The sequence below is a fragment of the Gopherus flavomarginatus genome, chromosome 16, assembly GCF_025201925.1.
Source record: "Gopherus flavomarginatus isolate rGopFla2 chromosome 16, rGopFla2.mat.asm, whole genome shotgun sequence".
In the NCBI taxonomy this organism is placed as follows: domain Eukaryota; kingdom Metazoa; phylum Chordata; order Testudines; family Testudinidae; genus Gopherus; species Gopherus flavomarginatus.
The window spans coordinates 23,221,182-23,246,881 of NC_066632.1; the positions used below are offsets into that span (position 1 = coordinate 23,221,182).

The 25,700-nt window shown below is 49.8% G+C and overlaps 1 protein-coding gene across 1 annotated transcript; it reads right to left on the reverse strand.

The window, feature by feature from the left end:
• Nucleotides 1-1,468: 1,468 nt before the first annotated feature.
• Nucleotides 1,469-24,178, reverse strand: LOC127035449 (keratin, type II cytoskeletal cochleal-like). The gene is made up of 9 exons (XM_050925344.1): nucleotides 23,670-24,178; nucleotides 22,661-22,869; nucleotides 16,305-16,365; nucleotides 16,001-16,096; nucleotides 11,867-12,031; nucleotides 11,608-11,733; nucleotides 8,913-9,133; nucleotides 7,568-7,602; nucleotides 1,469-4,306 (listed from the first exon to the last, which is right to left on the reverse strand). The coding sequence occupies exons 1-9, from the start codon at nucleotides 24,081-24,083 to the stop codon at nucleotides 4,119-4,121; spliced, it is 1,515 nt and encodes a 504-aa protein (XP_050781301.1). The 5' UTR covers nucleotides 24,084-24,178; the 3' UTR covers nucleotides 1,469-4,118.
• Between the last annotated feature and the right edge of the window lie 1,522 nt (nucleotides 24,179-25,700).

Here is a 25,700-nt window from a genome sequence, read left to right on the forward strand (position 1 = left end):
CAGCATAGTGATAACATTGCTATGCCAAGCAGATTAAATACACCCCACCGTATCCAGCAATTATGAGGCTACAGAACAGTAAGGCCACACACAGTCTTGGGGCCATGCTGACTGGTAGACGAGTCTCTAGATTATTCCCACGTGGCAGCTGCAGAAACAGGACTCTGGGAGGTCTATAGCTAGGCCTGTGTGCACGGGGTGACGTTCATCCTACATCTCTCTCTGAACCATAATCAGCCACCTGAGAATAGGTCCTTGCCAGTGTCAGTAATGTATCAGCCTTGCCCTGCTCCCACTGACTGCAAAAGGAGCAGGTTCTCATTTTCTGGGCAACATTGGATCTCTTATGCCATACCCCTGCCTAGGGTCACACTGCCCCAGAAGAAACATTGGGTAGTGGAGTGTTTTTCAGGCAGGCAATGTCTCTCCTGGAGCTGCCTCCCCTCATGGGGAGTGAACATTCTTTAAGGATAAGTAGATTCCTCTTCATGGTTGTCCAGCTGTGTGGGATGGGCCTGGTCCCACCTCCTTTTTGGCCCCTTTCCAGCATCTTGCTTGCCATTGGAGGAAGCAGGAATGCACAGGGCACCCAGACACAGGAAGTTGTGAACAACAAACTTTTTTTTCCAATCTCTTGCAAAAAGTTTCGAGAAAAGCAATTTTTTTCTCCATTTTTGCCTGAAGTTTTCTACAAAACTTCTTTCAGGATTTTGTCAAAAAAACGAAAAACACCCAATACTCAATTTTTGTTTTGGTTTCTGGTGGGTTGATTGGTGTGTTTTCAGCAACTGAACCCCTCCAACTTTCAGCCAGGCAAGCTAAAACGAAAACTCATCATCTCTCTGGATCAAGCCCATCCTGAGAAGTTAACTTGCACACAAGAAGGCCACTCTCTACTAGAGCTGGGGGAATAACAGATTTTTTCAATTCAGTGGCAATTCTGAAAAACCTGGGGCGAGGGAAGAAGCATTTTGGATTGACCGAATAACAATTTTTTCCGAAACATTTGGTGAATCAAAAAGTCGTGAAAAAACCTGTGTGGGGTAGGTTTCAGTCAGCTGGAATCAAAATGTTTCATTTAGATTTCAAGCTTTTTTAAAAAATATCATTAGCATCCTTTAGATCACTCTCAGGGCTATAGTTTAGTTTGAGAATAACAGTACCTAGTTCTTATATAGCCACTTTTATCCCTAGATCTCAGAGTGCTTTGCAAAAGAGTTGCATATCAAGATCCATATTTTACAGATGAAGAGACTTTCCAGCCAATAATAGCACCTATGTCTTCTGAGTCCCAGTCCAGTGCTCTATCCGCTACACCACACTGCCTCCCCTAATCAGTGACTAGGGACAAGGGCATTATAAAGGGAGCACAAATAGATAATAAGACATGACATTTTTACAAGCTCCCAGGCTTTCCTGCCCCCACGTTCAGCGAGCAGAATTCCACAGGCAAGAAAAAAAAACCATCGGTGATTGCAAATGAAAACAATGGGTTAACTTTATTAAAGGCATGATGCACGTGCCCACACCACAAACTCAGGAAACTTCAACTGCAGCTCCATTGCAGAGAAGGTACGGTTGATAATGCAACACAACATTCTTGTGTTCAGGGATGTTTGGGAGCTTCTGTCTCTAATACAGTCACAACAAAAAAATGTGAATGGGGGTAATTAGCTATTTCCATGAGCCATTTAAACCTTTGACAGGCATAACCAGTTATTGTAATGAAATAAGGACACACCTAACCTAGTATCCTGCCTGCAACAGTGACCAGTACCAGCGCTTCAGGGGGAGTGTACAGAACAGATGTGGATAGATCCACCTCTTTCTTCTTCCCCTCCCAGCTGCTGGCAGTTGGAGGTTTAGGATTGCCCCAAGCATGGAATTACATCCCTGACCATCTTGGCTAAAAGCCATTGATGGACCTATCCTCCATTAACTTCTTTAGCTCTTTGTTGAACCCAGTTACACTTTTGGCCATCTCCTGGTAACATGTTCCACAGGTTAATTGTGTGTTGCATGAAAAAGTATTTGTTTGCGTTAAACCTTCTGCCTATTAATTTCCCTGGGTGACTGAGTTTTTGTATTGTGGGAAAGGGCAAATAACACCTCTGTATTCACTTTTCCCACACCATTCATGGTTTTATAGTCTATCATATCCCCCCCTTAAACAGGGATAGAGCATGCTCTTCTGTAGCCCTGGCAGAGACCTCAGAACCAAGGAAACAATTCTCGCTCGCCGGGGTCGGTTCTTTAATACTTTCTAACGCTTTGGTGGAGGTGTTGTTGAGATCAATACCAGTCCTATTACTGTCTTAAGCATCTGAACCCAAAGATAGAATAAGTATAGCACTCACAGTAACCTAAAGATATCTAAGCAATTTCTAGCCACACTCTGGCTTCTTTTATGGCAACCAGCTACCAGGGAGAGTCAAGCACAGGTCTCTGTTCTCCATTGCAATTCCCAGCCAATATTTTATTCATTCTTTCTTACGCTACAGCTACAAAGCCCTCTGGGCCAAAGGACATCACACATGTTGTAGCAAAACCACAAAAGAACCTGGAAGACAAGGCATTCGTTGTACAAACTACAGAGCAGCATCAGGAACAAACAAGGAAGAGCGTGGGAAAAATCTGCATCGGAGAGCGACAGCAGCTAGACTTTTAGTGGCAGCTCCTCTGAAGTGAATCAAGCGACATCCATTTACACCAGCTGATGAAGTGGGTGCTTGGATGAAAATGAATTCAGTTAGACCTAGGGAAATCGAGCGTCCCCCTGCTGAAGTCAACAGACCAGCACTTTGCATGTGAGAGGAATTTGAGGCCTTCCTCAGGCCAGAATTTCAGCTGGTATAAATGTGTATAACTCCATTGAGGCCAGTGCTATGCTGATTTACACCAGAAGAGTGTCTGGTCCATTGTCTGCTGCATGTGATAATAAAGGCGTGCAGAGTAAGATCCCATTAAGCATCATCATTTACACTTAAGCAAAGGAATTGCAGAGTTTCAAACGCCACTGGTCTGATTTGACAGCACTTTGCACACATATAAATGACAATACAAGATTAAAGCGTCCCTAAATATTTCTACCATAGACAAGCTCTTTGGGCTTGGTTCTCCTCTCACTTGCCTCATGTTTATTGTCTATACAATTCCAGTGGTTTTAATAGAGTTACTCCTGATTTGCACCGGTGTAAGTGAGAAGAGAATGTAGTAACTGTATTGCTTATATTTTGTGGTGAAACTAATTAATTCCCACCATTTGCATGCTTTTAAACAAAGATTGTCACTGCAGTTTGTACTTATGGGCCATGGCACCATGTTTTCTCTTAGAATGGTGGAAAGAAATGGAAGCTATTTATTTTTGATCCAGCGTACCAGATTGAAAAAAGAGTGGCCTGAAGAGAGGCCCAAGGCCGGGGAATGTATTGCAAAATTTAAAGTAATTTTTGGGACATTTAATTTTGGGCAATTTTATGCCCTTCAAACTCCACTGTGTGTGCGTGAATTTCTGTATTCTAAAGAGCCAAATTTAAATCTGTCTGCATTTTTTTTCTGTAGAAAGAAAGAAAGAAACAGAATCCTTGAAATTTTAGCCAATTTCTTTTTTTAACAAAAATAGGACCATTTATGGATTCTTAACTAAGAGCTGGGGTTTTCAAAACAGCCTCGGGGGTTTAGGTGCCCAAATCCTATTCGGTGGGAGTTTAGCACCTTATTCGCTTGGGCTCATTTGAAAAATCCCAGCAGAAATTTAGAAAAACTTGATGTTCAAATGGTTTTGCCTTTGGGTGGGTGAAATTCACCTTCATGCAGAGAACCAGCCCGAGGGCTATAGCAGGACTTAAGTCACGTGTAGGCATTATCCTGTCCTCTGCACAGGGGTGAATTTCACCCTAGATCCTGCTCTTGGTGGCAAAGCTTAATGGGGCAGAGTCAAGCCCTGGGCTATCTGCGGTGGGGTCATGCACTATGATGTATCTTACTGGCATTTCGTTCATCACTGCAGCATTTTGCAACCAGTTTGGCTGTCAGAAGACAATAAAACCTTTTTCTTTCTATGCCATTTATTTATTTTCTACTCAAATTCTGGCAGTGAGGGGCTTGGTTTTCGGAGCTTAGTTCCTGTCACTTCTTCTGCTGGAGGAGGTTGTTCTCAGAGAGTACGCTTTCACACCACCAGGGCTCCCGCCAGAGGAGAAGGAGAGTCCCCCGCTGCCCATTCCACTTCCCAGGCCGATTCCTCCTCCAAAGCCATACCCACCCGCGCTGCTGTATCCGCCTCCAGCGCTAGAATTGACCACAGCTATGGAGCAAAAACAAAACCATCGTAAATGCCCGGGTTTGCAGATCCACTCCGGTCAGGAAATCACAATGCAATTGCAGTTGTGCCCAGCTGGTGCAAAGAGGGCCTGATTCTCCATTGCCCTGCACCCTGTGTTGTGCTTCACACCAGTTCAAAGAGACTGCCAAGTGTACAAAGGAGCCATTTTTGTGTGTGCTTTGCACTCATTTGGCACTGGTGTGAATCACAACGCAGGGTGCAGAACAATGGAGAATCAGGCCCAGAGCGTGCCATGGGAACAGGAGCATGACCTGGCCACAAGGCCCCGGTCCTGCATGAAGAGGCACTTCTGCCCGTCCCTGTGTTCATGCAGATTCCCATTCGCAATGGGACTCCCACAGGGAAGCAGGAGTCTGCACTAGTGTATCTCATGGCAGGATCAGGGCCCAAGGGTGGCCAGCGCATGGCAAATGGTGCATTTTGGGGGCTAATTAGAGCTGTGTGGCAACTGGATTTTTCCTTTCCACAGGAAATTCCATGCGTCCAAAAAAAATTCCATTCCAGACTAGAATGAAAACAAACACATTTGAAATTTTTGTTGAAATAATTTTTTAAAAACAACTGTTTCGGATTGATCAAAATGTTTCTTTTCCGTTTGGGCTTTTGAAAAAAATAATTAAATGGCACATTATCAAATAAAAGAAATTAAACGAAAAGCCTGGAGCACCCAGGGAATCGGCACCTACGGGGCCGTGATTCCCAGCTCCTGGCATCACACTCCTGCTCAGGGCCGGTGCAAGGATGTTTCGTGCCCTAGGCAAAACTTCCACCTTGAGCGCCCCGGCGCCCCCGCCCTGAGGCGCCCCCAGCCCCCCACGGCAGCTTCCCCCCTCTGCCCTGAGGTGCCCCCCTTGTGGCAGCTCACCCCTGCCCTGCTTCCTCCCCGAGCGCACCATGGCTGCTTCACTTCTCCCTCCTCCCAGGCTTGTGGTGCCAATGAACTTAGGCTCCATAAGCCTGGGAGGTGGGAGAAGTTGAAGCAATCACGGCGTGCTCAGGGAGGAGGCGAGGCAGGGGTGAGCTGGGGCGGGAAGTTCCCTGCATGCCGTCCCCCACCCTTACTTGCTGCAGGCGGCCCTCCCCGCGCTCCCCTGCCCCAGCTCCCTCCACCAGCGGCAACTGGGGCAGACAAAGATCCGGCCGCTGTAGTCGCTGCAGAAGAAAATGGCACCCCTCAAATCCCAGTGCCCTAGGCGACCGCCTAGGTCGCCTAAATGGTTGCACCGGCCCTGCTCCTGCTAGTTCTCATCTGAGCTGGCACGCTACACACAGGAGTGGAGCCGCGGCAGCTCAGGTGGTGGGGTCAGGAAGGTTTCCACATGCGGCAGTTCACCAGTGCAACTGCTGCTGTTGCCTGTGCTCCCATGGCCAGGGCCGCCCAGAGGATTCAGGGGGCCTGGGGCAAATCGGGGGAGCTGCGGCGCTTGTACTCACCCGGCGGCGGTCCGGGTCTTCAGCGGCATTTCAGTGGCGGAGGGCCCTTCAGTTGCTCCGTGTCTTCAGCAGCACTGAAGGGCCCCCCACTGCCGAAATGCTGTCGAAGACCAGGACTGCCGCCGGGCCAGGGCTCACAGGGCATTTCGGAGGCGGGGGGGCCTTCAGTCGTTCCGCATCTTCGGCAGCACTGAAGGGCCCCCCGCTGCCAAAGACCCAGACCACCACCGGGCCAGGGCCTGCGGGGCCCCTGCGGGGCCCGGGGGCTGGGGAAAATTGCCCCACTTTCTCCCCCCTCTGGGCGGCCCTGCCCATGGCTGTGTTACTAATTCTGGAGCACTAACTCGGATGAGAGCTGGCCTGAGTACAGCTACTGAAGCTGGGAATCACACCCCTAGCTCATAGCGGCGTCAGTGAGAATCAGGCGCTGTATGTTTGGAGGGTGCGTGAAAGGTCCATAGTGGGGTGAGGCTCCTATGGCTCGCAGGCCGCATCCAGCCCGTTGCTTCATTTCGCACCACCCGTGGCAAGTCTCTGCACTGTGGGCCGGAAGCCCCGAGCCTCAGCGCTGCCCAGCCCGCGGGGCTGGAGCTGTGAGTGCCAGCTCGTCAGAAGTCCGGTCGGCTCCGCGCAGCGACCAGCATGTCCCTGCAGCCCCTAGGAGCAAGGGCAATCAGGGACGCTCCGTGCGCTGACCCCACCCGCTGCGCCGGCTGCGCAGCTCCCACTGGGTGGGAACCGCAGCCAATGGGAACTGCAGGAGCAGCGCCTGCGGGCTCGGGCAGCATGCACAGCGCAGAGCCTCCTGGCCCCTCTGCCTAGGGGCCGGACATGGCAGCTGCTTCTGGGAGCAGTGCAGAGCCAGGGCAGGCAGGGAGCCTGCCTTAGCCCCATGTGCTGCTGACTGGGAGCCACCTGAGGTAAGTGCCACCTGCCAGAGCCCACACCCCAAACCCCCATCCCAGGTTGGAACCCCCTCCTGTACCTTAACTCCCTCCCAGACCCCACACCCCAACCCCCACCTGCACCCCACCCCCCTGCCCCAGGTTGGAAACCTCTCCCACACCCGAGCTCCCTCCCAGACCCCACACCCGCACCTGTACCCCAACCCCCTGCCCCAGGTCGGAAACCCCTCCCTGCACCCAGACTTCCTCCCAGACCCCACACCCCTACCTGCACCCCTGCCCCAGGTCAGAAACCCCTCCCACACCCGAACTCCCTTCCAGACCCCACACACACCCCAACCCTTTGCCCCAGCCCTGAGCCAGCTCCTACACCCAAACTTCCTCCCAGAGCCCACACCCCAACCCTCCTCTTGCACCCCAAACCCCTGCCCCAGCCCTGAGCCCACTCCCAGTCTCAAGGCCACTTGGCCCCAGCCTGGAGCCCCCTCCTGCATCCCAAACCCTTCATCCCCAGTCCCACACCAGAGTCTGCATCCCCAGCCGGAGCCCTCACCACCTCCTGCACCCCAACCCCCTGCCCCAGAATGGAGCCCCTTCCTGCACTCTGAACCCCTAATTTCTGGCCCCACCCTGGACCTAGGGGAAGCCCCAAGCCTCCCCACCTCCAGGCAGGGCTGTGTGTAGCCTGCGACTGATTCTTTCTGTGCGTCAGTGACCCCTGATAGAAAAAAGGTTCCCCATCCCTGGTCTATAGGATACTATTGAGGTCATCCTCATTCATTTTCTCTAGAGACACAATACGATAAAATAAATGGCCTGTGAACTTTGAATAGCATTTTCTCAAACCTCTCTAGGGAAGGAATTAATTGTAAAGCCAACTCACAGACGCTGACATTCCCAGCGTGGTCCCCAGCCAACCTGTTGATAGAGGAAAACAAAGGCAAGAAAGAAGAATATTGGTTAGACTTCTCATCAGAGATGGTACCCAGAGGCGTTTAGTTTTGAAGATCAGCACAATGGGAATGTATCATGATTGCAATTATAAATAATGAATATGAGACAGCTGTTTCATCAGGTACTTTCTCCATTGCTAACAACAAACATGCTCTAGCCCTTCAGGACATGTGTTGTTAATGGCACATTAGTGGCACATTCTACTCCGACAGGAGCTGATGGGAGTAGATCTGGTGGAAAATTTTCCATCAATGTGTGTTATTTTTAATAGAAAACTGTTTCGTTGGGGTTTTATTTTTTGACAAAATGAATATTTCCTTGGAAAATGACACTGGTCAAAACAATTTTTGAATTTTAGTTAAAAAAATGAAAAATTTCCCCACGACCAATAATCTGTTTACAATGATTTTTTTTTTGCCAGCAAGATAAAACAGAACATGCTTTGAGCAGGAGGTTGGACTAGATGACCTCCCGAGGTCCCTTCCAATCCTGATATTCTATTATTCTATGATTCTATGTTTCATTTTAAAAAATGAAATGTTTTGAAGAAAAATGCTGTCAAAACTAAAAAAAAATATTCATTGAAATTTTTCACAAGGAAAAAAAACAGCTGTAAATGAGATTTTTGCTTTGGACGTCAATGGAAATGCAGCAGGACACTGAAATATGTTCTCGGCTCACATGGGACTAATGTGGTGCATTCGCTTTTCCCTGCCTCTGGGGTTAACTTTTCTCCCACCTCCATGAATATTCCCATTCAACAGATGTACCTTTGCAGTAATGCCCCAGTCCAGAGAGGAGCTGAGAACTTGCCTCTCCCACTGACGATGACGGTCATTGAACCCACATCTCTCAGGATCAGGCCTGTAAGTCTTTTACCTTTGTGGAGCAGTTTTAAAGCCCTGAATCCTGTTCCATTTAAGATAGGGGTAAAACTCTCGTTGACTAGAACTGAGCCCTAGATACAGCAAATGATGTCTCATGGGAAACTCTGAACAACATTGGATCTGACTCCTCACTGCCTGGTTCTTGTCACCATTCACCCTCACGTGCAAAGCAGGAGTGAAATGCCACCATTCTGATGTGGGAGCATCATGCATCATCTTTGCACATGTGTAAATAATAGTTCAAAGTGGAGGACAATGGAGAAATGGGTCCTTCTTTCTAGAAACGATTTTGCATGCTGTACACACCATGGGTCAGACCCTCCGGGGTAAATTGGCCCAGTTCTGATGAACTATTCCAATGATTTTAGGCCTGCATATTGCACCCACCTGCTCTCTTCTCCCTCCAGCAGCTTCCTGTAGGTGGCGATCTCGATATCCAGGGCCAGCTTGACGTTCATCAGCTCCTGGTACTCCCGCAGCTGACGCGCCATGTCCTGCTTGGCTTTATTCAGGGCAGCCTCCAGCTCCTCCTGTTTAGCCATGGCGTCTTTGATGGCCCTCTCGCCACGTTCCTCAGCCTCAGCAATGGCTGCCTCCAGCTTGGCGCGCTACAAGTGCACAACAAGGGACTTCGGTGTGTGTTTCAGCCCCTTGGTGTGGTATTTCTGTTCTATTATCTATCTATGCCATCTAAAGTATCCATCCATCCCTCTATGCCATCTATGGTATCCACCCTTGCATGACATATATGGTATCAATCCATCCATGACATCCTTGGTATCCATCCATCCCTCTATGCCATCTATGGTATCCACCCTTGCATGACATATATGGTATCCATCCATCCATGACATCCATGGTATCCATCCATCCCTCTATGCCATCTATGGTATCCACCCTTGCATGACATATATGGTATCCATCCATCCATGACATCCATGGTATCCATCCATCCCTCTATGCCATCTATGGTATTCATCCATGCATGACATATATGGTATCCATCCATCCATCCATCCATCCATGACATCTATGGTATCCATCCATCCATCTATGCCATCTATGGTATTCAGCCATCCATCTTTGTACTGGATGGACAGACACACAAATAGATAGACCTATCTATTTATCTAACCATCCATCTATCTGTCCATGACATCTTTGTATCAGAGACAGATATACGCAGAGAGAGATAGCCTAGCTAGCTATTTATCTGTGTATCTAATCTAGGCATTCCAAATGCACCATGAGTTCTTAGAAGTCATTCCATCTGGAGCTGCCATTCTAGATCAGACCTTGGGTCCGTTTATGGTAGTTGGGCAATGAGCAATACCTGGCATTCCAGAGGACAACAAAAAACTCCCAGTGCAACCTGCCTATCTACGGATGGATTGTATTTCTAGTGCCCCCTTTAATATAGGATCAACATTACATACATCTGTAGAATAGTACAAATGTTAGGTTGGAAAGACTTGCTCTTAAGCTCCTATTCATTATTCAAAAGCAGCTTTACTGGATCACACTATTTGCTTGTGAATGCGTATTCCAGCCACCCTGCCCTGAAACCAAATAAACACCCGCTGAGTGATTCACAATAGCTTCTCTCCCTGCTTTGTGTGCACTCTGGTTATTCACTGCAAATATCCATGCCTTGCAGGCAATGAACAATCAGCTTTGCAGGCCTTTTCAGCATCCTTTTGATGAACTGATTAAAGTGGCAGGATGAAGTGAAGAAAAACCCCAGCCCGGCTGAATGAGCGGATCCTGTGCACACCTGGCTCTTCCCTGATACAGAAAGGGAGTGGAGAAGTTAGGTGGATGGATCACAGAAGTCAGAGATAGCAAAGAATTGGAGTGTCATGTCCCTCTCTGCAACCCATGCAGGATTTCTTCCTATTTCATTGAAATTAAACACCCAGGCTGGCCTGTGACAGCTCACTTGGGCTCGTGGGTCTCAGGCTGTGGGGCTGTAAAACTGCATTGTAGGCTTTGGGGTAGAGTGACCATACATCCCATTTTGGCTGGCAAAGGTGAGCATTTCTCAAAAGAGTGGGGTGTGGAGTACCACGCGGGGGGCGAGCGGGGATGCCAGCCCTGTGCAGAGGGGGAGGCAGGGCTCAGGCTGGGGGCAGACAGGGCTTAAGCAAACAGCTGTGCCAGCCCCAGCCTCATGTGGGGGGCAGGCAGACCTCAGGAGAACAGCAATGCCAGCCCTGCGTGGGGGGGCTCGGGCAAGAGGCTCAGGACAGCCCTGTGCGGGGGCAGGGGTGGCTTGGCCCAGCAGCTTGGGCCAACACCATGCATTGGGAGAGGGGGAAAGGTCTCAGGCTAGCCCCACATGGTGTCCCATTTGGATTGGAGCCTGGGCTCTGGGATCCTCTCCCGTCGCGGGATCCACCTTGAATGGTCCCTTAGAGCATGTACTAACTACCTATGCTAAACGTGTTCCACCTTGAATTTAACTGCGATGCTTGAAGTCCTTTCCCTAGACTTGAAGAAGAGCTCTGTGTAGTTTCTTTCATCAACAGAAGTTGGTCCGGTGTCTCTCTATTAAGTGTCTTCCAGCGTCCCCCATGGTCTCCCTATTAACCTGGATGCCAACCGCAGCTGCTGCAGTGCTTCATGGGAGTTGTAGTCCCATGTTTCTCGTGGCTTCATTCTTTTTTATGGGCCTGGCTCTCCAGTCAGACTCCATCCTCCATGATGCACTGCAGTGCCTTGCTGTGGCTGAGCCATCATGACACAGAGCCAGGAACAGAAACCACATCTCCGGACTCCTACAATAGTGCTCTATGCACTCGACCATGACTGCAATGGAAGTACTCCCAGAGTGAAGCACTGGCTAGTGGAAGTCATGGTGGCAGTACTGGGACCACTATAACAAGGGACACCAATTTCTGGAGATTGCTGTTGCCTTCCCTAGCAAGAGCTTCATCTTCTGACATTATAACTGCAGCTTTCCCCAAGTGCTTTTAATAGACACTGACCTTAAGGCCTCGTACCGTATTTAGGAACCTTATTTCTATTAAACTCATGACACTCTCTGGAAGAAGCAGCAGGAAAACCAGGCCCAACTCCTCACCTGGCTTTTCACGTTGTCAATTTCAGCCTGCAGTCTATGGATCATGCGGTTAATCTCCGTGATCTCGGTCTTGGTGTTGCGCAGTTCATCCCCGTGTTTCCCCACGGTGGCCTGCAGTGTCTCGAACTACAACACACAACAATAGCTCCATAAAGTTCAGTCATCACGATGGCTCTCAATGGCCCCTCACAGACTAGCCTCTCCAGACGCATATTAAATAGCAGAAACTCCTAGTTCCCCTATTTCCATCATCGCTCACCTTGGTTTGGTACCAGGACTCAGCTTCCATTCGGCTCTTCTTGGCCATTTCCTCGTACTGCGCTTTGACCTCAGCGATGATGCTGTCCATGTCCAGGTTTCGGTTGTTGTCCATGGTGAGGACCACAGAGGTGTCAGAGACCTGTGCCTGCAGCTCACGAAGTTCCTGCAAATTACATTAAAAAAATTATAATCTCAATTGGCTAATTTTCTAGCTCAGCTGAGTTTAGGGGTTGCCAACTTTCTATTTGCAGAAAATGGAATACCCTTGCCCCGCCCCCTACCTTGCCCCTTTCCCCAGGCCACGCCCCCTGCTCATGCCATCTCCCTCCCTCCCTTGTGTGCTCTCCTCCCACCCCCACTCACTCTTTTTCATCGGGCTAGGGTAGGGGGTTAGGGTGCAGGAAGGAGTGGTGGTGAGGGCTACGGGTATAGGCTCTGGGGTGGAGCTGGAGATGAGGGGTTTGGGGTGCAGGAGAGGGCTCTAAGATGAGGCAGGGGGTTGGGGGATGGGATGGGATATGGGATCTAGGCTGGGGATGCAGGCTCTGGGGTGGGGCCATAAATGAGGGGTTCAGGAGAGAGATCTGGGCTGGGACGAGGGTTAGGGTGTGTGCTCAAGGGTAAGAGTTCCAGCTGGGGGTGCAGGCTCTGGGCTGGGGCTGGGGTTTGAGGTGCAATAGGGGGCTCTGGGCTGGGGTAGAGGGCTGGGGTGCAGGAGGGGGTGCGGGCTCTGAGTGGAGCTTACCTCAAGCGGCTCCTGGGAAGCTGCCAGCATCTCTCTCCGGCTCCTAAGCGGAGGCCCAACCATATGGCTCTCCGCACTGCCTGCACCTGCAGGCACCGCCCCCCTCAGCTCTCATTGTCCATGATTCCTGTCCAATAGAAGCAGCGGAGCTCGTGCTGGGGGCAGGGGCAGCGCACAGAGCATCCGTGGCTGTCCCTCTGCCTAGGAGCCAGAGGGAGATACCGGCAGCTTCCCAGGAATTGCATGGAGCCGGGTAGGGAGCCTGCCTGTGGCATCGACCGGACTTTTAATGGAATGGTCAGCGGTGCTGACTGGAGCCACCAGGGTCCCTGGGTTCCCTGACAACCCTAGCTGAGCTGCCTGATCTCTCCCTCCTGTTCTAAGGCATTACTTTTAGAAACCAGTTAAGACCAGAAAAGAGAAGAAAAGGAAGGGAGATAAGAGGAAAGTTGTCAAATAAATCATTAACCAGGAAGAAATCCAACTAAGTGTCACAACACAGTAGCTGCCAAAACAGATACTGCAAAGTAAAAAAAAGAAAAAAAGCAGAGATGGAGCTGACACCTGTATCCAAACTCTCCCAAAGTTTAAGGGGGTCTCTGTAGAGAAAGGATCCCAGCTGTGATGTGAAGGGTCAGATCCCAATCTATTCAAAGTTTGGATCAGGCCCAACTTTACCACAAAGTTAGGGCTAGAGTCTACCATAGAATATCAGGGTGGGATGGGACTTCTGGAGATCATCTAGTCCAAGCCCTTGTTCAAAGGAGGACCCATTGCTGAACAGATTTTTTCCCCCCAGATTCCTAAGTGGCCCCCTCAAGGCTTGAGTTTACAACTCTGGGTTTAGCAGGCTAGTGCTAAACCACTGAGCTATCCCTCCTCTCAAATTAGCCCACCCTGTAAAGTGACTATCTCTACCGGCTGCCACCTGAGCAAGTCAAGTTTAAAGTAAGAGGGCAGGGAGGGATACATTAGAGAGGGCTCTCTCTAGCAAAGGCAGGCACAGCTCCTGCAATGGGGTGATCACCTCACACAGGATTGAAAGGGTTTCAGGTGGCCAGGCAGGCCAATTAACTCCAGAGGCTGCATCTGGATGAAGAGCCAGGAGCTGGTAACTAATTGGAAGCAGGTTCAACTGTGCAGGAACAGGCGGGGCCTGTATAAAGCCAGGTAACTGACAACAGTTGGGGGCTGCTGGGAAAGGCAGGCAGCAGTTGCTCCCTGGGAAATGGGAGAAGGTTTAGATCTGGTACACCCAGAGGGGAAGGGGAACTAGGTGTGGTAGGAAAGAGTCTAGGGAAGAAGCAGTGAGGACTGAGAGAGGAAAGCCCAGAACTGCGGAGCTGAGGGTCCCTGTATTGGAACCTGGAGTTGAGGGCAGGCCTGGGTTCCCCTGCCAGCCAGTGAGGGAGTGAATGGGAAGACTGCCTGCAACTGCTGGAGAGGAAAGACTGGAAGGGGGGAAATGCTGAGTGATCCAGCCAGAAAGAAGAGGATGCTGCGGTTCCTGCAGTGAGAGTGTGGCTGCAGACCAGAGCGAGAAGTGGAGCAATGGCATAGAAACCACAGAAGGGGGAGTCAATCTCAAGGGCTAATCCCCAGAGTGACCAGGAGGAGGCGCCAGACCAGAGGGGAGTGGTGCAGACCGTGGCTATTTGGTGGCGAACGCAGGCACATGGTTGCTTCTGATACAAGGGGAGGTTGAGAGACTGTGGTGGACGGTGAAAGACTGTACAAGGTGGTTACCCTGATGCAAGGCGAGCAGGACAGACTAGTGTAGAGACACCTGAGGCAAACAGCAATGGAGCTGCAGTGTACGGAAGCTTTGTTTGCAGAGGGCATTTAGGCCCTCCCAGGCTGGACTCCAGAATCCCCCAGAATCCCTGCCCCTGCAAAAGTGGGGGGTGTAGGGGGGGTGTGACAAACAGCAGGGATGGTTCCAGGCCCTGCTGGAGAAGCAGCAGAGACAGTGGGAGACACATTGGTATGTGCAGAATTATTTGGTGCGGTTATAAGCGCCTGCAGGAAGAAATTAGTAGAGGCCGCAGGGAGTGAGATAGGAAGGAAGGTATGGGGCCAGGAGGCCAGAGGCCTGGGCACAGGAGTGTTAAGCCTGTGAGCGAGGAGGACACCAGAAAAGGGAGTGCCCCTAGTAGGGTGGAGGAGAGAAGAGAGCACCAAAGAATGTGTCTTGTGGGGAGAACAGGAAAAGGAGGGGCATGTTTTGCCTGTGGTCAGCGGGGGTACCTCTGGAGGAGATGCCCATATATGAGCTGTGAAGTGAAGGCTAGCCCAGGGGAGGGGGCTGGGTGATAGAAGGCCAAAAGGAAGGCAAAGAAAAGGCAAAGAAAAGGGTTTGCTTCCGGTGCCATGAGGTTGGCCATATGAAAAGGCATTGCCCACTTAAGATAGGGCATGGTAGCAAAGGGGAAGGTATGGGTCCCAGCGAGGCAGGAAAAAAGGGGTTACAAGAGAGAGAACAATTGGGACAGACAGGGCCCAGGTGAACATAGGAACGACCACAGAAGGGCAGCAGACTACGGTGGGGCCTCAGACCCTGACGGAAAGGGTACTGGAGGCTTTCCAGTGGGAACTGGAGGGAGGCCCAAGGTGGAGTCTTTGGGCATCATGACCAGTACTCAGTTAACTCTTTTGCCACAAGAAAATCAATATTAATTTTTTTTAGGTTGTGCCACTTGCATCTTCTGCAGTAAACTGCCCATATGCATAGGACCTGATTCTCCTCCTTACAACAGTATAACTCTATTGAAGCTATTCCTGATTCTCACTTAGAATCATAGAACTGGAAGGGACCTCAAGCGGTCATCTAGTCCAGTCCCCTGCACTCAGGACAGGACTAAGTATTATCTAGACCATCCCTGACAGGTGTTTGTCCAACCTGCTCTTAAAAATCCCCAATGATGGCGATTCCACAACCTCCCTAGGCAATTTACTCCAGTGCTTAACCACTCTAACAGAAAGTTTTTCCTAATGTCCAACCTAAATTGCCCTTGCTGCAATTTAAGCCCTTTGGTTTTTGTCCTATCATCAGAGGTTATGAAGAACAATTTTTCTCACTCCTCCTTGTAACAGCCTTTTATGTACTTAAGTGACAGAAAAATCAGGATCTATCCATCCATAATATTTATATACCATAGGACTAATCACCAAGCATCTCCTTGGAAAAAGCAGTCACTGATGGAATTACACAGCATCAGTCTGTCTATTTATGATTAGGGTGACCAGATGTCCCAATTTTATAGGGACAGTCACAATTTTGGGGTCTTCTTCCTATATAGGCTCCTATTGCCCCCTCATTCCTTGTCCCGATTTTTCATACTTGCTGTCTGGTCACCCTAATTTATGATAGAGGGGAAAGTCACTTACTGCTTCGTGGAGAGCCCTCAGGAAGTTGATCTCATCGGTGAAGGCATCTACCTTGGCTTCCAGTTCCACCTTGTTCATGTAGGAGGCATCGACATCCTGAAGAATAATCAGAGATACAGTGAGACCAAGTTTGGCTTCAGTGGGAGTCAGGGGTGCTCATTGTCTCTGAAAATCAGGATGTTTATTCAGGTTCCCAGATAAGAATTCTGGTGTTGCCTACAGCCAGGGCTAGTCTGTGCTAGAAACTGCTTCACCCCGGTGAAAATCAGCTTCTGCAATTTCATTCAAGGATCATGCCACTCACCTTTTTCAGAATGACAAACTCATTCTCTGCTGCCGTGCGCTTGTTGATTTCATCTTCGTACCTGTTGGGAGGAAAAGAAGTGACGCTGGTTAGAGCTAAAGCTGGTCAGGAATTTTTAGACAAAAAGCCTTCTTGTTGTAAAATGCCCATTTGCAGAAACTGAAAGTGTTGGTTTGGATAAATCTCCCGATTTGAGAAATGGTTTTTCTTTTTTAATTTTGAAATTGTAGAAACAGACCCGTTTAACGTTTTAGAAACAAAGCTTCAGTGTTCACTTCCAAATGATGTTTTTGTTCTGAAATTTTACTTCGTTTTACATACCTTAAAAATAGCCTTAAAAATGTTAAAACATTGAAATTGAAACACAACATTTCAGTTGGGCCCAATCTGATTTTTTTTCCAGATGATCATTATACATACGTGTCGGGGATTTTGACTTTTTGTTCTGATGTGGGATGGGGAAAAAAGTCAAATCTCAAACTCTCATGGAAAGGGAAAACAGTTTGCCACACACCTTTAGTTAGCGCCCAGCCAAAAATTCAGGGTGAATAACTTAGCTGATCCATTTAGCCTCTTGCTCCATTTGAGTATCAGCTCCAATCAATGTATGATTTCCCACCATGTGTTAGTCATTTGAAATTGTTTGCTGCAGGTTCTGCGGAGTGCCTTTTAAAGTGTGTGTGTGGGTGGGGTGCATAGATTTGTCCCCTCCCTCATCTGACCTTCCTCTTCCCTTCTTAGGGCTCCCCCCAGCAGCCAGACCCCACCAGCCCATGAGTAGCCCCTGCACCAGAGGTGGACAAACTGCAGCCGTGGGCCACATCCAGCCCGTGGGACCGTCCTGCCAGGCCCCCGAGCTCCTGCCCTGGGAGGCTACCCCCGGCCCCTCCCCTCCTGTTCCCCCACCCCCGCAGCCTCAGCTCACTCGCTCCACTGCTGGTGTAATGCTCTGGGCTGTGATCTCCTGGGGCAACACAGCTGCAGAGCCTGGCCTGACCCGGTGCTCTGTGCTGCGTGGTGGTGGTGGCATGGCCCAGCTCCAGCCGAGTGGCACGGCTGTAACACTGCCAGCCACCAGTGCTCCAGGCAGCACAGTAAAGGAGCAGGGGGGTTGGATAGAGGGCAGGGGAGTTCTGGGTGGTGGTCACAGGGTGGGGGTATGGATAGGGATCAGGGTGGTCGGGGCGGGGGAAACAGGGGGCTGAATGGGGGCTGAGGTCCCAAAGGGGGCAGTCAGGAAGGAGAGTGGATTGGATGGAGTGGCGGGGGGCAGGCAGGGGCAGGGGTTAAGGGGGCAGTCAGGAATGAGAGTGGGGGTTGAATGGGGTGACGGGAGTCCGGGGGCGGTCAGGGAACACGGAGTGGGGGAGGTGGATGGGGCAAGGGTCCCAGAGAGGCCATCAGAGAACAGGGGAGGTTGGATGGGGCAGGAGTCCCGGTGGGGGGCAGATAGGAGGCGGGGCCTGGGCCACGACCCCCCTCCCCTAACCAGCCATACAATTTATGAAACCTGAGGCAGCCCTCAGGCCAAAAAGTTTGCCCGCCCCTGCCCTACACTCACACCCTCCAAATTTAAGCAAATAATCCTTAGCCTTAGCTCCTCAGCTGGTGTAAACCAGTGATGGTACTACTCCTATTTACACCAGCTGAGGGTCTGACCCTTGGTCTGCCCAAACAGCTCATTGCAAGTGACTAATACTTGAAATTCATGCTGTGTTATTTGTCTTTGATCGGACACACAAGTCACATGCTGTTGTTTCGGTTGCGCCTTTGGATGAGCAGTAGCTCTTGAAATCACTGTTCTGGTGCAAATAGTCACAAGTGCCTCCCTAGGAGAGTCGCCAAAAGCAAATATTGGTGCAAAAGGAGTGTCAACCATTACAGCAAATTCCTGGCAGTATTTTTTCCTCCTTGTTAGGCACATCTTTATACCAGGATTTCAAAGCATTTTGCCGGCATTGATTAAGCCTCAATACCCCAATAGAAGGTCAGCAAGTGTAATTAGTCCCCTTTCACAAATGGGGAAACTGAGTCAAAGAGAGGCTATGGCTCAAATTTTCCAGTGCTTTCTAATTTGGGCTACATCCATTTCTGGTTATCCATTTTTCTGACTAGCTGACTGTACTACAGTAGGGATGGCCTGGTGACGGCCCAGGACCCCATTATACGAGGCACTGTACAATTCCAGAGCAAAAAGACCTATCTTTAGACACAATGGGTTGGATCCCCTGCATAGCAAGCCTGATTTTTAAGAATGCTGAAAATTCATAATTCCAGCTGAAATTAACAGGCCCTACTGGAGCCAAGCTGCACCTCTGAAATGCAGGTCTGCATGTGAGTCACCTGCACAAGTGAATCCACAGCAGAGTGGAAAGTGCAACCTGGGATACCTGAAACCCAGCACAACAGCCCCTGAAATCCCCAGCAGAGCAACTCCGTGGTTTTTATTCTAGCTGAGCAGAGCCAAGGAGCTGTCTGTGAGATACTATTGTTGGGATCATAATAGCAGCTCTGTTTGCTGACTCTGCTGCTACGTAACCTGTTGCTTTCCAACGTGCTTTGAGGACCCTTGAGTTTAACAGGCACCCTGGAAGCTGGAGTTCTGCTTTCTGTTGCCTGCAGCAGAACGCTGCATTGCATCTACAGCTCGTAAAACTCAATGCGACTCCATTGAAATCAATGGAGCTGCACCAATTGATATGAGCTGTGAATCCAGCATTCTTGAGTGTATTGCATAACTTGACGTTTTCACTGGCATGCTGTGCAGACGGAACCTGTAGTATGGTGAGAAGGGGGATGAAATAAGTGAACAGATGTCAAAGGAGTTACCTGCCTCACCCCTAATAAGGGTATGTCTTCGGGTCACATAGGTTTGAGCCTAAGCCCCTTTCGTCCACATACAAATCATTCTGACTTGGGTCAGCAAGCATCCCAGTCCCAGAACCCTGCTTGGCCAGTGGGTCAGAGGCTCAGCGGATGGGTCCAAGCCCTGTCATTTTGCAGTGTGGATGCAGCTCAAGACCCAGACCCGAGTCAGAAGGACTGCGTCGGACGCTATGAATGCCTTAGCACAGCTGGGTGACCCGGGTCCAGCAATTGTAAGCCCAGGTTTACAATGTAGTGTGGCTGGTCAAGCACAGGCGTGGAAACACCACGTCCACAAGCCCGGGTCCCACTGTTCTCAGTGGTACCAGATGACAGAACAAGGAGCAGTGGTCTCTCGTTGCAGTGGAGGATGGCTAGGTTAGATATTAGGAAAAGGTTTTCACTAGGAGGATGGTGAAGCATTGGAATGGGTTACCTAGGGAGGTGGTGGAATCTCCATCCTTAGATGTTTTTAAGGCCCGGCTTGACAAAGCCCTGGCTGGGATGATTTAGTTGGGAATTGGTCCTGCTTTGAGCAGGGGGTTGGACTAGATGACCTCCTGAGGTCCCTTCCATTCTATTCTATAATTCTAAGACCTGGGTTTACACTGCAGAGTAGGCATGCTCATTATCGGTATCAATCCTGGTACCGAATCCAGTATGACTGGAGCCTGATTGGACGTATAGTGGTGTAAATCAGGAGCAACTCCACTGATGTTACTGGTGTAAACCTGGTGTGAGTGAGGGTATGGCTACATTTGGAATTTCAAAGCGCTGCCCCGGCAGCGCTGCGGGAGCGCTGCCGCGGCAGCGCTTTGAAGTGTGAGTATAGTCAGAGCGGCAGCGCTGGGAGAGAGCTCTCCCAGCGCTGCATGTAAACCACATCCTCTACGGGTGTAGCTTGCAGCGCTGGGAGCCGCGCTCCCAGCGCTGCTGCCCTGATTACACTGATGCTTTACAGCGCTGTATCTTGCAGCGCTCAGGGGGGTGTTTTTTCACACCCCAGTTGCAGCGCTGTAAAGTGTGAGTGTAGCCAAGGCCTGAGAGAAGAATCACAACCACCTTGATTAGGGTCATGCTTCAAAATTCTTAGGGCCTGATTCTTATTTACACTTTGACTCTTTTTTACACTGCTCTGCCTTTGTAAAGGGGCCTTGCAGTGTGTGTTAATTACAGACACACTCAATGTAAGGCCCCTTCGTGCTGCCAGAGCACTGAAGGCCCTGGGCTTGATTCTCCACTGCCTCTGCACTTGGGCAGGCAGGAGCGCCGGCAGTCTTTTTGGTGCCCTAGGCGACGGAAGGTCCCACCCCCAAAATGGTGCCCCCGACAGAGGCGGTGGAAGGTCCCGCCCCCAAAATACCGCCGACGACCGCAGCGGCCGAACATCCAGCTGCCACAGTCGCTGCCCCCCTAAATGTCAGCGCCCTAGGCGACCGTGTAGGTCGCCTAATGGGTTGCGCCGACCCTGTGGGCAGGGATTTGAAGCTACATTTATGTCAGCTGAGGAAAGAGAAGCTCTTTAAACCCTCTTTGCACAGATGGAAAGCACTGCTCCACAGTTGACGAGTATCAGCGGGGTAGCTGCGTTAGTCTGGATCTGTAAAAAGCGACAATCTCATGGCACCTTATAGACTAACAGACGTATTGGAGCACAAGCATGCGTCTGACAAAGTGGGTCTTCACCCACGAAAGCTCATGCTCCAATACGTCTGTTAGTCTGTAAGGTGCCACAGATGTCTTTGTTGCTCCATAGATGAGACATTAAAAAATCCAGCCATGGGGAACATCCCATAGCCAGGAGATAATGCATCCCCCTACAGTCTTTGTTTTGTTTCATCTACATGCCTCTCAGCTGCACCTGTGCAGGGATTACTAGTTATTGACTTTTCTCCTGACACTCCCTGGGGTTTAGCTGCACTATTTACAGTTCCTGTTGGCTCCAGTTTGCCAACTTTTCTTTTCTTTTTTTTTAACATCCCCTCCTCAGATGGGCGTGGCCTGTGGTGAAAGGAACGAGGAGCGGTTTGAGTTGGACTTTCCCAAGGGATTTGGTTAAGATTGAGACCCCCCTTGTTAGATCGCGTCATTTTCCCCCCATTGTTTCCCTGGGATTATGTCAACGACAGGTATGTAATGTTATGAATCAGAGGGACCTACACTAGAGGTAGTGTTGCGTCCTGGATAGTGCTCTGAACTGGGATTTGGGATATGTCTACACTACCCACAATTACAGCGCAGCCGCAGCAGCGCTGTGATGTGGGTAGTGTACACGTTTTATTGCCGGGGGGACAGCTCTCCCAGCGATTAAAAAAACCCACCCAGAACGAGTGGTAGTAGCTTTATCTATATTGTTTATACTGGCACTTTTCAGCACTAAAACTTTTGTTGCTCAGGGGTGGGGGTTTCACACCCCTGAACAACAAAAGTTTTAGCACTGAAAGTGGCAGTGCAGACACAGCCTTGGGAGACCTGTCTCTGCCACTGGACTGCAGAGTGACCATAAGCAAGTAATTTCACTGCCCTATGCCTCAGTTTCCCCATCTGTAAAAGGGGAGTAATGATACTGACCTCCTTTGTAAAGTATATTCAGATCTACCGATGAAAAGTGCTTTATAAGAGCTAGGTATTATTATCTTTAATGGCTGTAATATATGTAATTTAGCCTTTTATATAATGATGTTGTGACATTACCAAAACAGAACATTGTGATGTTTCCAGGAAGAACTAGTGCCACTCCACACAAAAAAAATTAAAAATTCCACTTGTTGTGTTACAATTTGGAACAAAAACACATTCTGAAATGTTGGCATTTCCTCCCGCGAGTGGAAATTCTGTTTCCTGACCAGCTTTAGTACAAAGTCTGTTTGCAAACAAAGCATTCTCCCTGGCTACAATCAATCTGTCTTTCCTTCTGGAGAGAGATTCCAGTCCCTCTTCCAATACTGCAACTGTAACTCAGCCAAAGGTCAGCCACTGGCTACAGGGCTGGAAATCTCTTCTGAATGAGCCATCAAAACTGCCTTGGCACATGCAAATCATGTCCATTCGAAGATTAGATAGATTCCACAAAACTCTGTTGTTGGAAGCACGTGTGTACAAATGTAACACCGACAGACCCTGGTCGTTGGTGGGCGGGATCGAACCTGGGACCTCGGTGCATGAGCCAAAAGCCATTTGGCCCTTAGCTAAGGCTGTAGCATGTGTGTACGCGTGCGCACACGCATACGCACACACTCTCTCTCTATCTGTTTCTCTCTCTCTCTCTACCCCAGTGCCACTAGATGGAACAGAACACTACACAGAGGTGGGGAATACACAAGCAACAGAAAGCAATTACTGTGCCAGCATGTAAGCTATTTTCTGCAATGGGTCATAGTCCCCTCCCTCAGAAAGAATCCCCCCATTGAAGAGCCTGAGCCACCTTTGCAAGGATGCCAGACAGCTCTCCAGGGCTACGCATACCGTTAGCCAACTAGATGATACATTACTTGTTCCTGAAATCCTCCACAAGATCCTGCATGTTCTTCAGCTCGCCCTCCAGGCGGCCTTTGTCATTCAGCCACCCGTCTAGCTGCTTTCGCAGGTTGTTGATGTAGGCCTCGAACATGGGAGCGATGTTGCTGCGGGTGGTCTTCTGGTCCTGCAGAAGGCTCCATTTGGTCTCCAGCACTTTGTTTTGCTGCTCCAGGAAGCGGACCTGCAAGCCGGGGTGGGGGGGAACCAGACCTCGTTACTGAGCCAGTTATAATGGCACAAAGCTGGGAGAACAGCCTATGGCTTCAAGGACTTACATGGTGTGTGAGGTGTGCGGGAGGGGAAAGGGATTGGAACTATGCAGGGAGAGGTTTTGAGATTCTGAAACGAGATAACACCCCAGTTTTCCTGCAACTGGTTCACTATGCAAATGCAGCTTTTTATTGTTAGAAAAGGGCAGATTTTGCTTCCCCTGGAAATCTGCCTAATGACTTCGAGGGCAACTGGATTGTAGAGCTTAACACCCGTCACTCTTTGAGGGGATTTAAAAAAAACCCAGCCTGGCTTCCGATCCAAATTTTGCAAATGGGTCAGTTGCCCAAACAGCAGAGCTAAATGGGTGTCAATCAACTTCAACAGAGCCACAGCGATTTACCGCAAGCCTTGAGAACAGGTCAGCTCAAAGCCCCAGATCCAAGCACCGCCTTGAGTTTGGTGGTGGTGGATTAGCACCCAGATCTGACCTTCTGGGGCTTCGGAAATCCCTGGGATCTTTGCAGCGTAGCCTAGGTTCCCTGAATGGCACCAGCTTAATAAATAGGGAGCAAGCGCCGAGGCCTTAACTGAAGCAAAAATTGTTGTGGAAGTCAACATGAGTAAGAAATTAATAAAAGGATAATTTACTGTCCATCTTTAGAACTGTGGTGCCTGATCCAAATTCCACTGAAGTCCAGGGAAAGTCCCCTGCTGGTTTCACTGGGGTTTGGATCATCTCATGAGTTGCCACCTGTTCTTCTATCTTACCTTGTCGATGAAGGAGGCGAACTTGTTGTTGAGGGTCTTGATCTGCTCCTTCTCCTCTTTACGGACCGTCTGGAGGGTGGGGTCAATCTGCACGTTGAGGGGCACCAGGAGGCTCGGGTTGATGGTCACCTCTTGGATGCCGGCAGGTGCAAACCCACCACCGACTCCTGCACCGTACCCAGAGCCAAAGCCATATCCAGAGTGGACGCTGTAGGAGCTGCCTCCACCACCCAGCGAAATCCTCTTGTTGGCAGAGCCTAGGTTATAAAGACTGGAGCTGCCAAAGCCACCTGCCCTTCCCAAGCCGGCACCCCCGCCCAAGCCACGGGTCGAGGAGACAGTGCTGATTCGGGCCTGTCTAAAGCCCCCTGTGGGGGCTGCAGAGGAAGAGCTGAAACGTACAGACCTCGACATGGTTACTGGGCTGGGTTGTGTCCTTCTCTTCCCAAGAAAGCTCAGGCAGGCTACAGTGTAGATCAGGAGAGAGCAAATGCGTCCCTCTGAGCTTTCCTCTCCTTTTATCCGTTAGGAGAGCGGGGCTTGGTTAGAGGGCAGAGAAAGGATCATTTTACGGTGGGCTGGGTGTGTCTGGCAGCTGGCCTGGCTCATTCAACCTGCTGAAGGCGGAGCATTGGGGGAATGCTCTCATGAAATAGTATCACTTCTCTCACAGATGTTAGCAGTGGGTTCTTTTACTCCCAAACCTTTCTTTGTTTCCTTGCCTCCTAGAGAGAACTTTTATAGCCTCCAGACACTGGGATTCATTTATATATTTCCTCTAGGTTCACACAAGCAGAAATAAAAGGCAGCCATCTCTTAGCAGTAATTTCAAACACAGGGGGGCCTGATTTTCATTTACACTAAGCCCCTTTTCATTGTTCTGGCTCTGTACAGGAGCCTTAAAAAGGAACAAAGGCAGGTGACGTTGCCAGGGTGGCTCCCCATTACACAGCCAGACTGGGGGCAAAAGGGAGCCTTTGGCGAATCAGACCCAGACAAACTGATATAAAACCTACAGCAACTGCCTTACCCACCCACCCCCTAAACAAAACCTCAAAGTCATGAACACCTTGATAATGGAGGTTGTTCAGAACTCTGAAATCTTCAGAACTCTGAGTAAAACTTTTGGGTTGTTCTTTCAAAAGTTTACAACTGAACATTGGCTGAATGCAGCGTTGAGACTTTACTCTGCAGAAAAAAAACGCCGCGTTCCCTTGGTTTTTACTAGCTTACATTCAACACGGCACTGCCCTGTGTTTGCTCTTGTTTTTGTTTGTTTTTCTCTGCTGCTGCCTGACTGCGTGCATCTGGTTCCCAGCGGTGGACTGGTCCGTTCATAACTCTGAGGTTCTGCTGTATAGGGCGGATCCCAATTCAGCCTCACAGCGCAGGAGGAATAAGGAAAGGCACTCAGACAGTGCTCCTTTGAGAGTAGCTGCAACCTATGGTACAGAGGAGAGATGCAGTGTTGTGGCCTGGCATCTTTCCGTTTCTTCTGCCTTGTTTCCCTTCTTGATCTAAAATAAAAGCCAGTTGAGACCGAAGGTGCATGTTTTACACTCTGGGCAAGGAAATGTGCCGCTGTATCGCTCCGGAGTCAAAACGAGCAGGGTCAGCGCCTGGGGTAATCCATCTGACTCCCGCACTGAAGGAGGCACAAAGGACAAATATTTTTGAAAGCTTTTCTCACTTCTGAATGTCTGCAACGAGAAGGGGTATGTCCCTGCTAGGCTCTTTAAGCCGTACCCTGGTATTTGAAAATCATGCGTGGATATTTAATCCCGTGTGCTCTTCTGCAGGGCAGAATGGGGTCGGGGCAGGGAATGATGGTACAATGTTCTGGCTAAATCACTTTCAAAATATTTGCCCACGGGATCGCAGCTGTTCCAAGCAGAATCCTCTTGTTAACCATGTAGGAGAAATTGCCATGAGCTTTAGTGACTGACAGACACACACACTGGGTCTGCTGCTTCCTTTCCTTGCACCAGTGCTTAGGTTGGATTCAGTAACGTGTGCTAGCAAAGCCCAGCC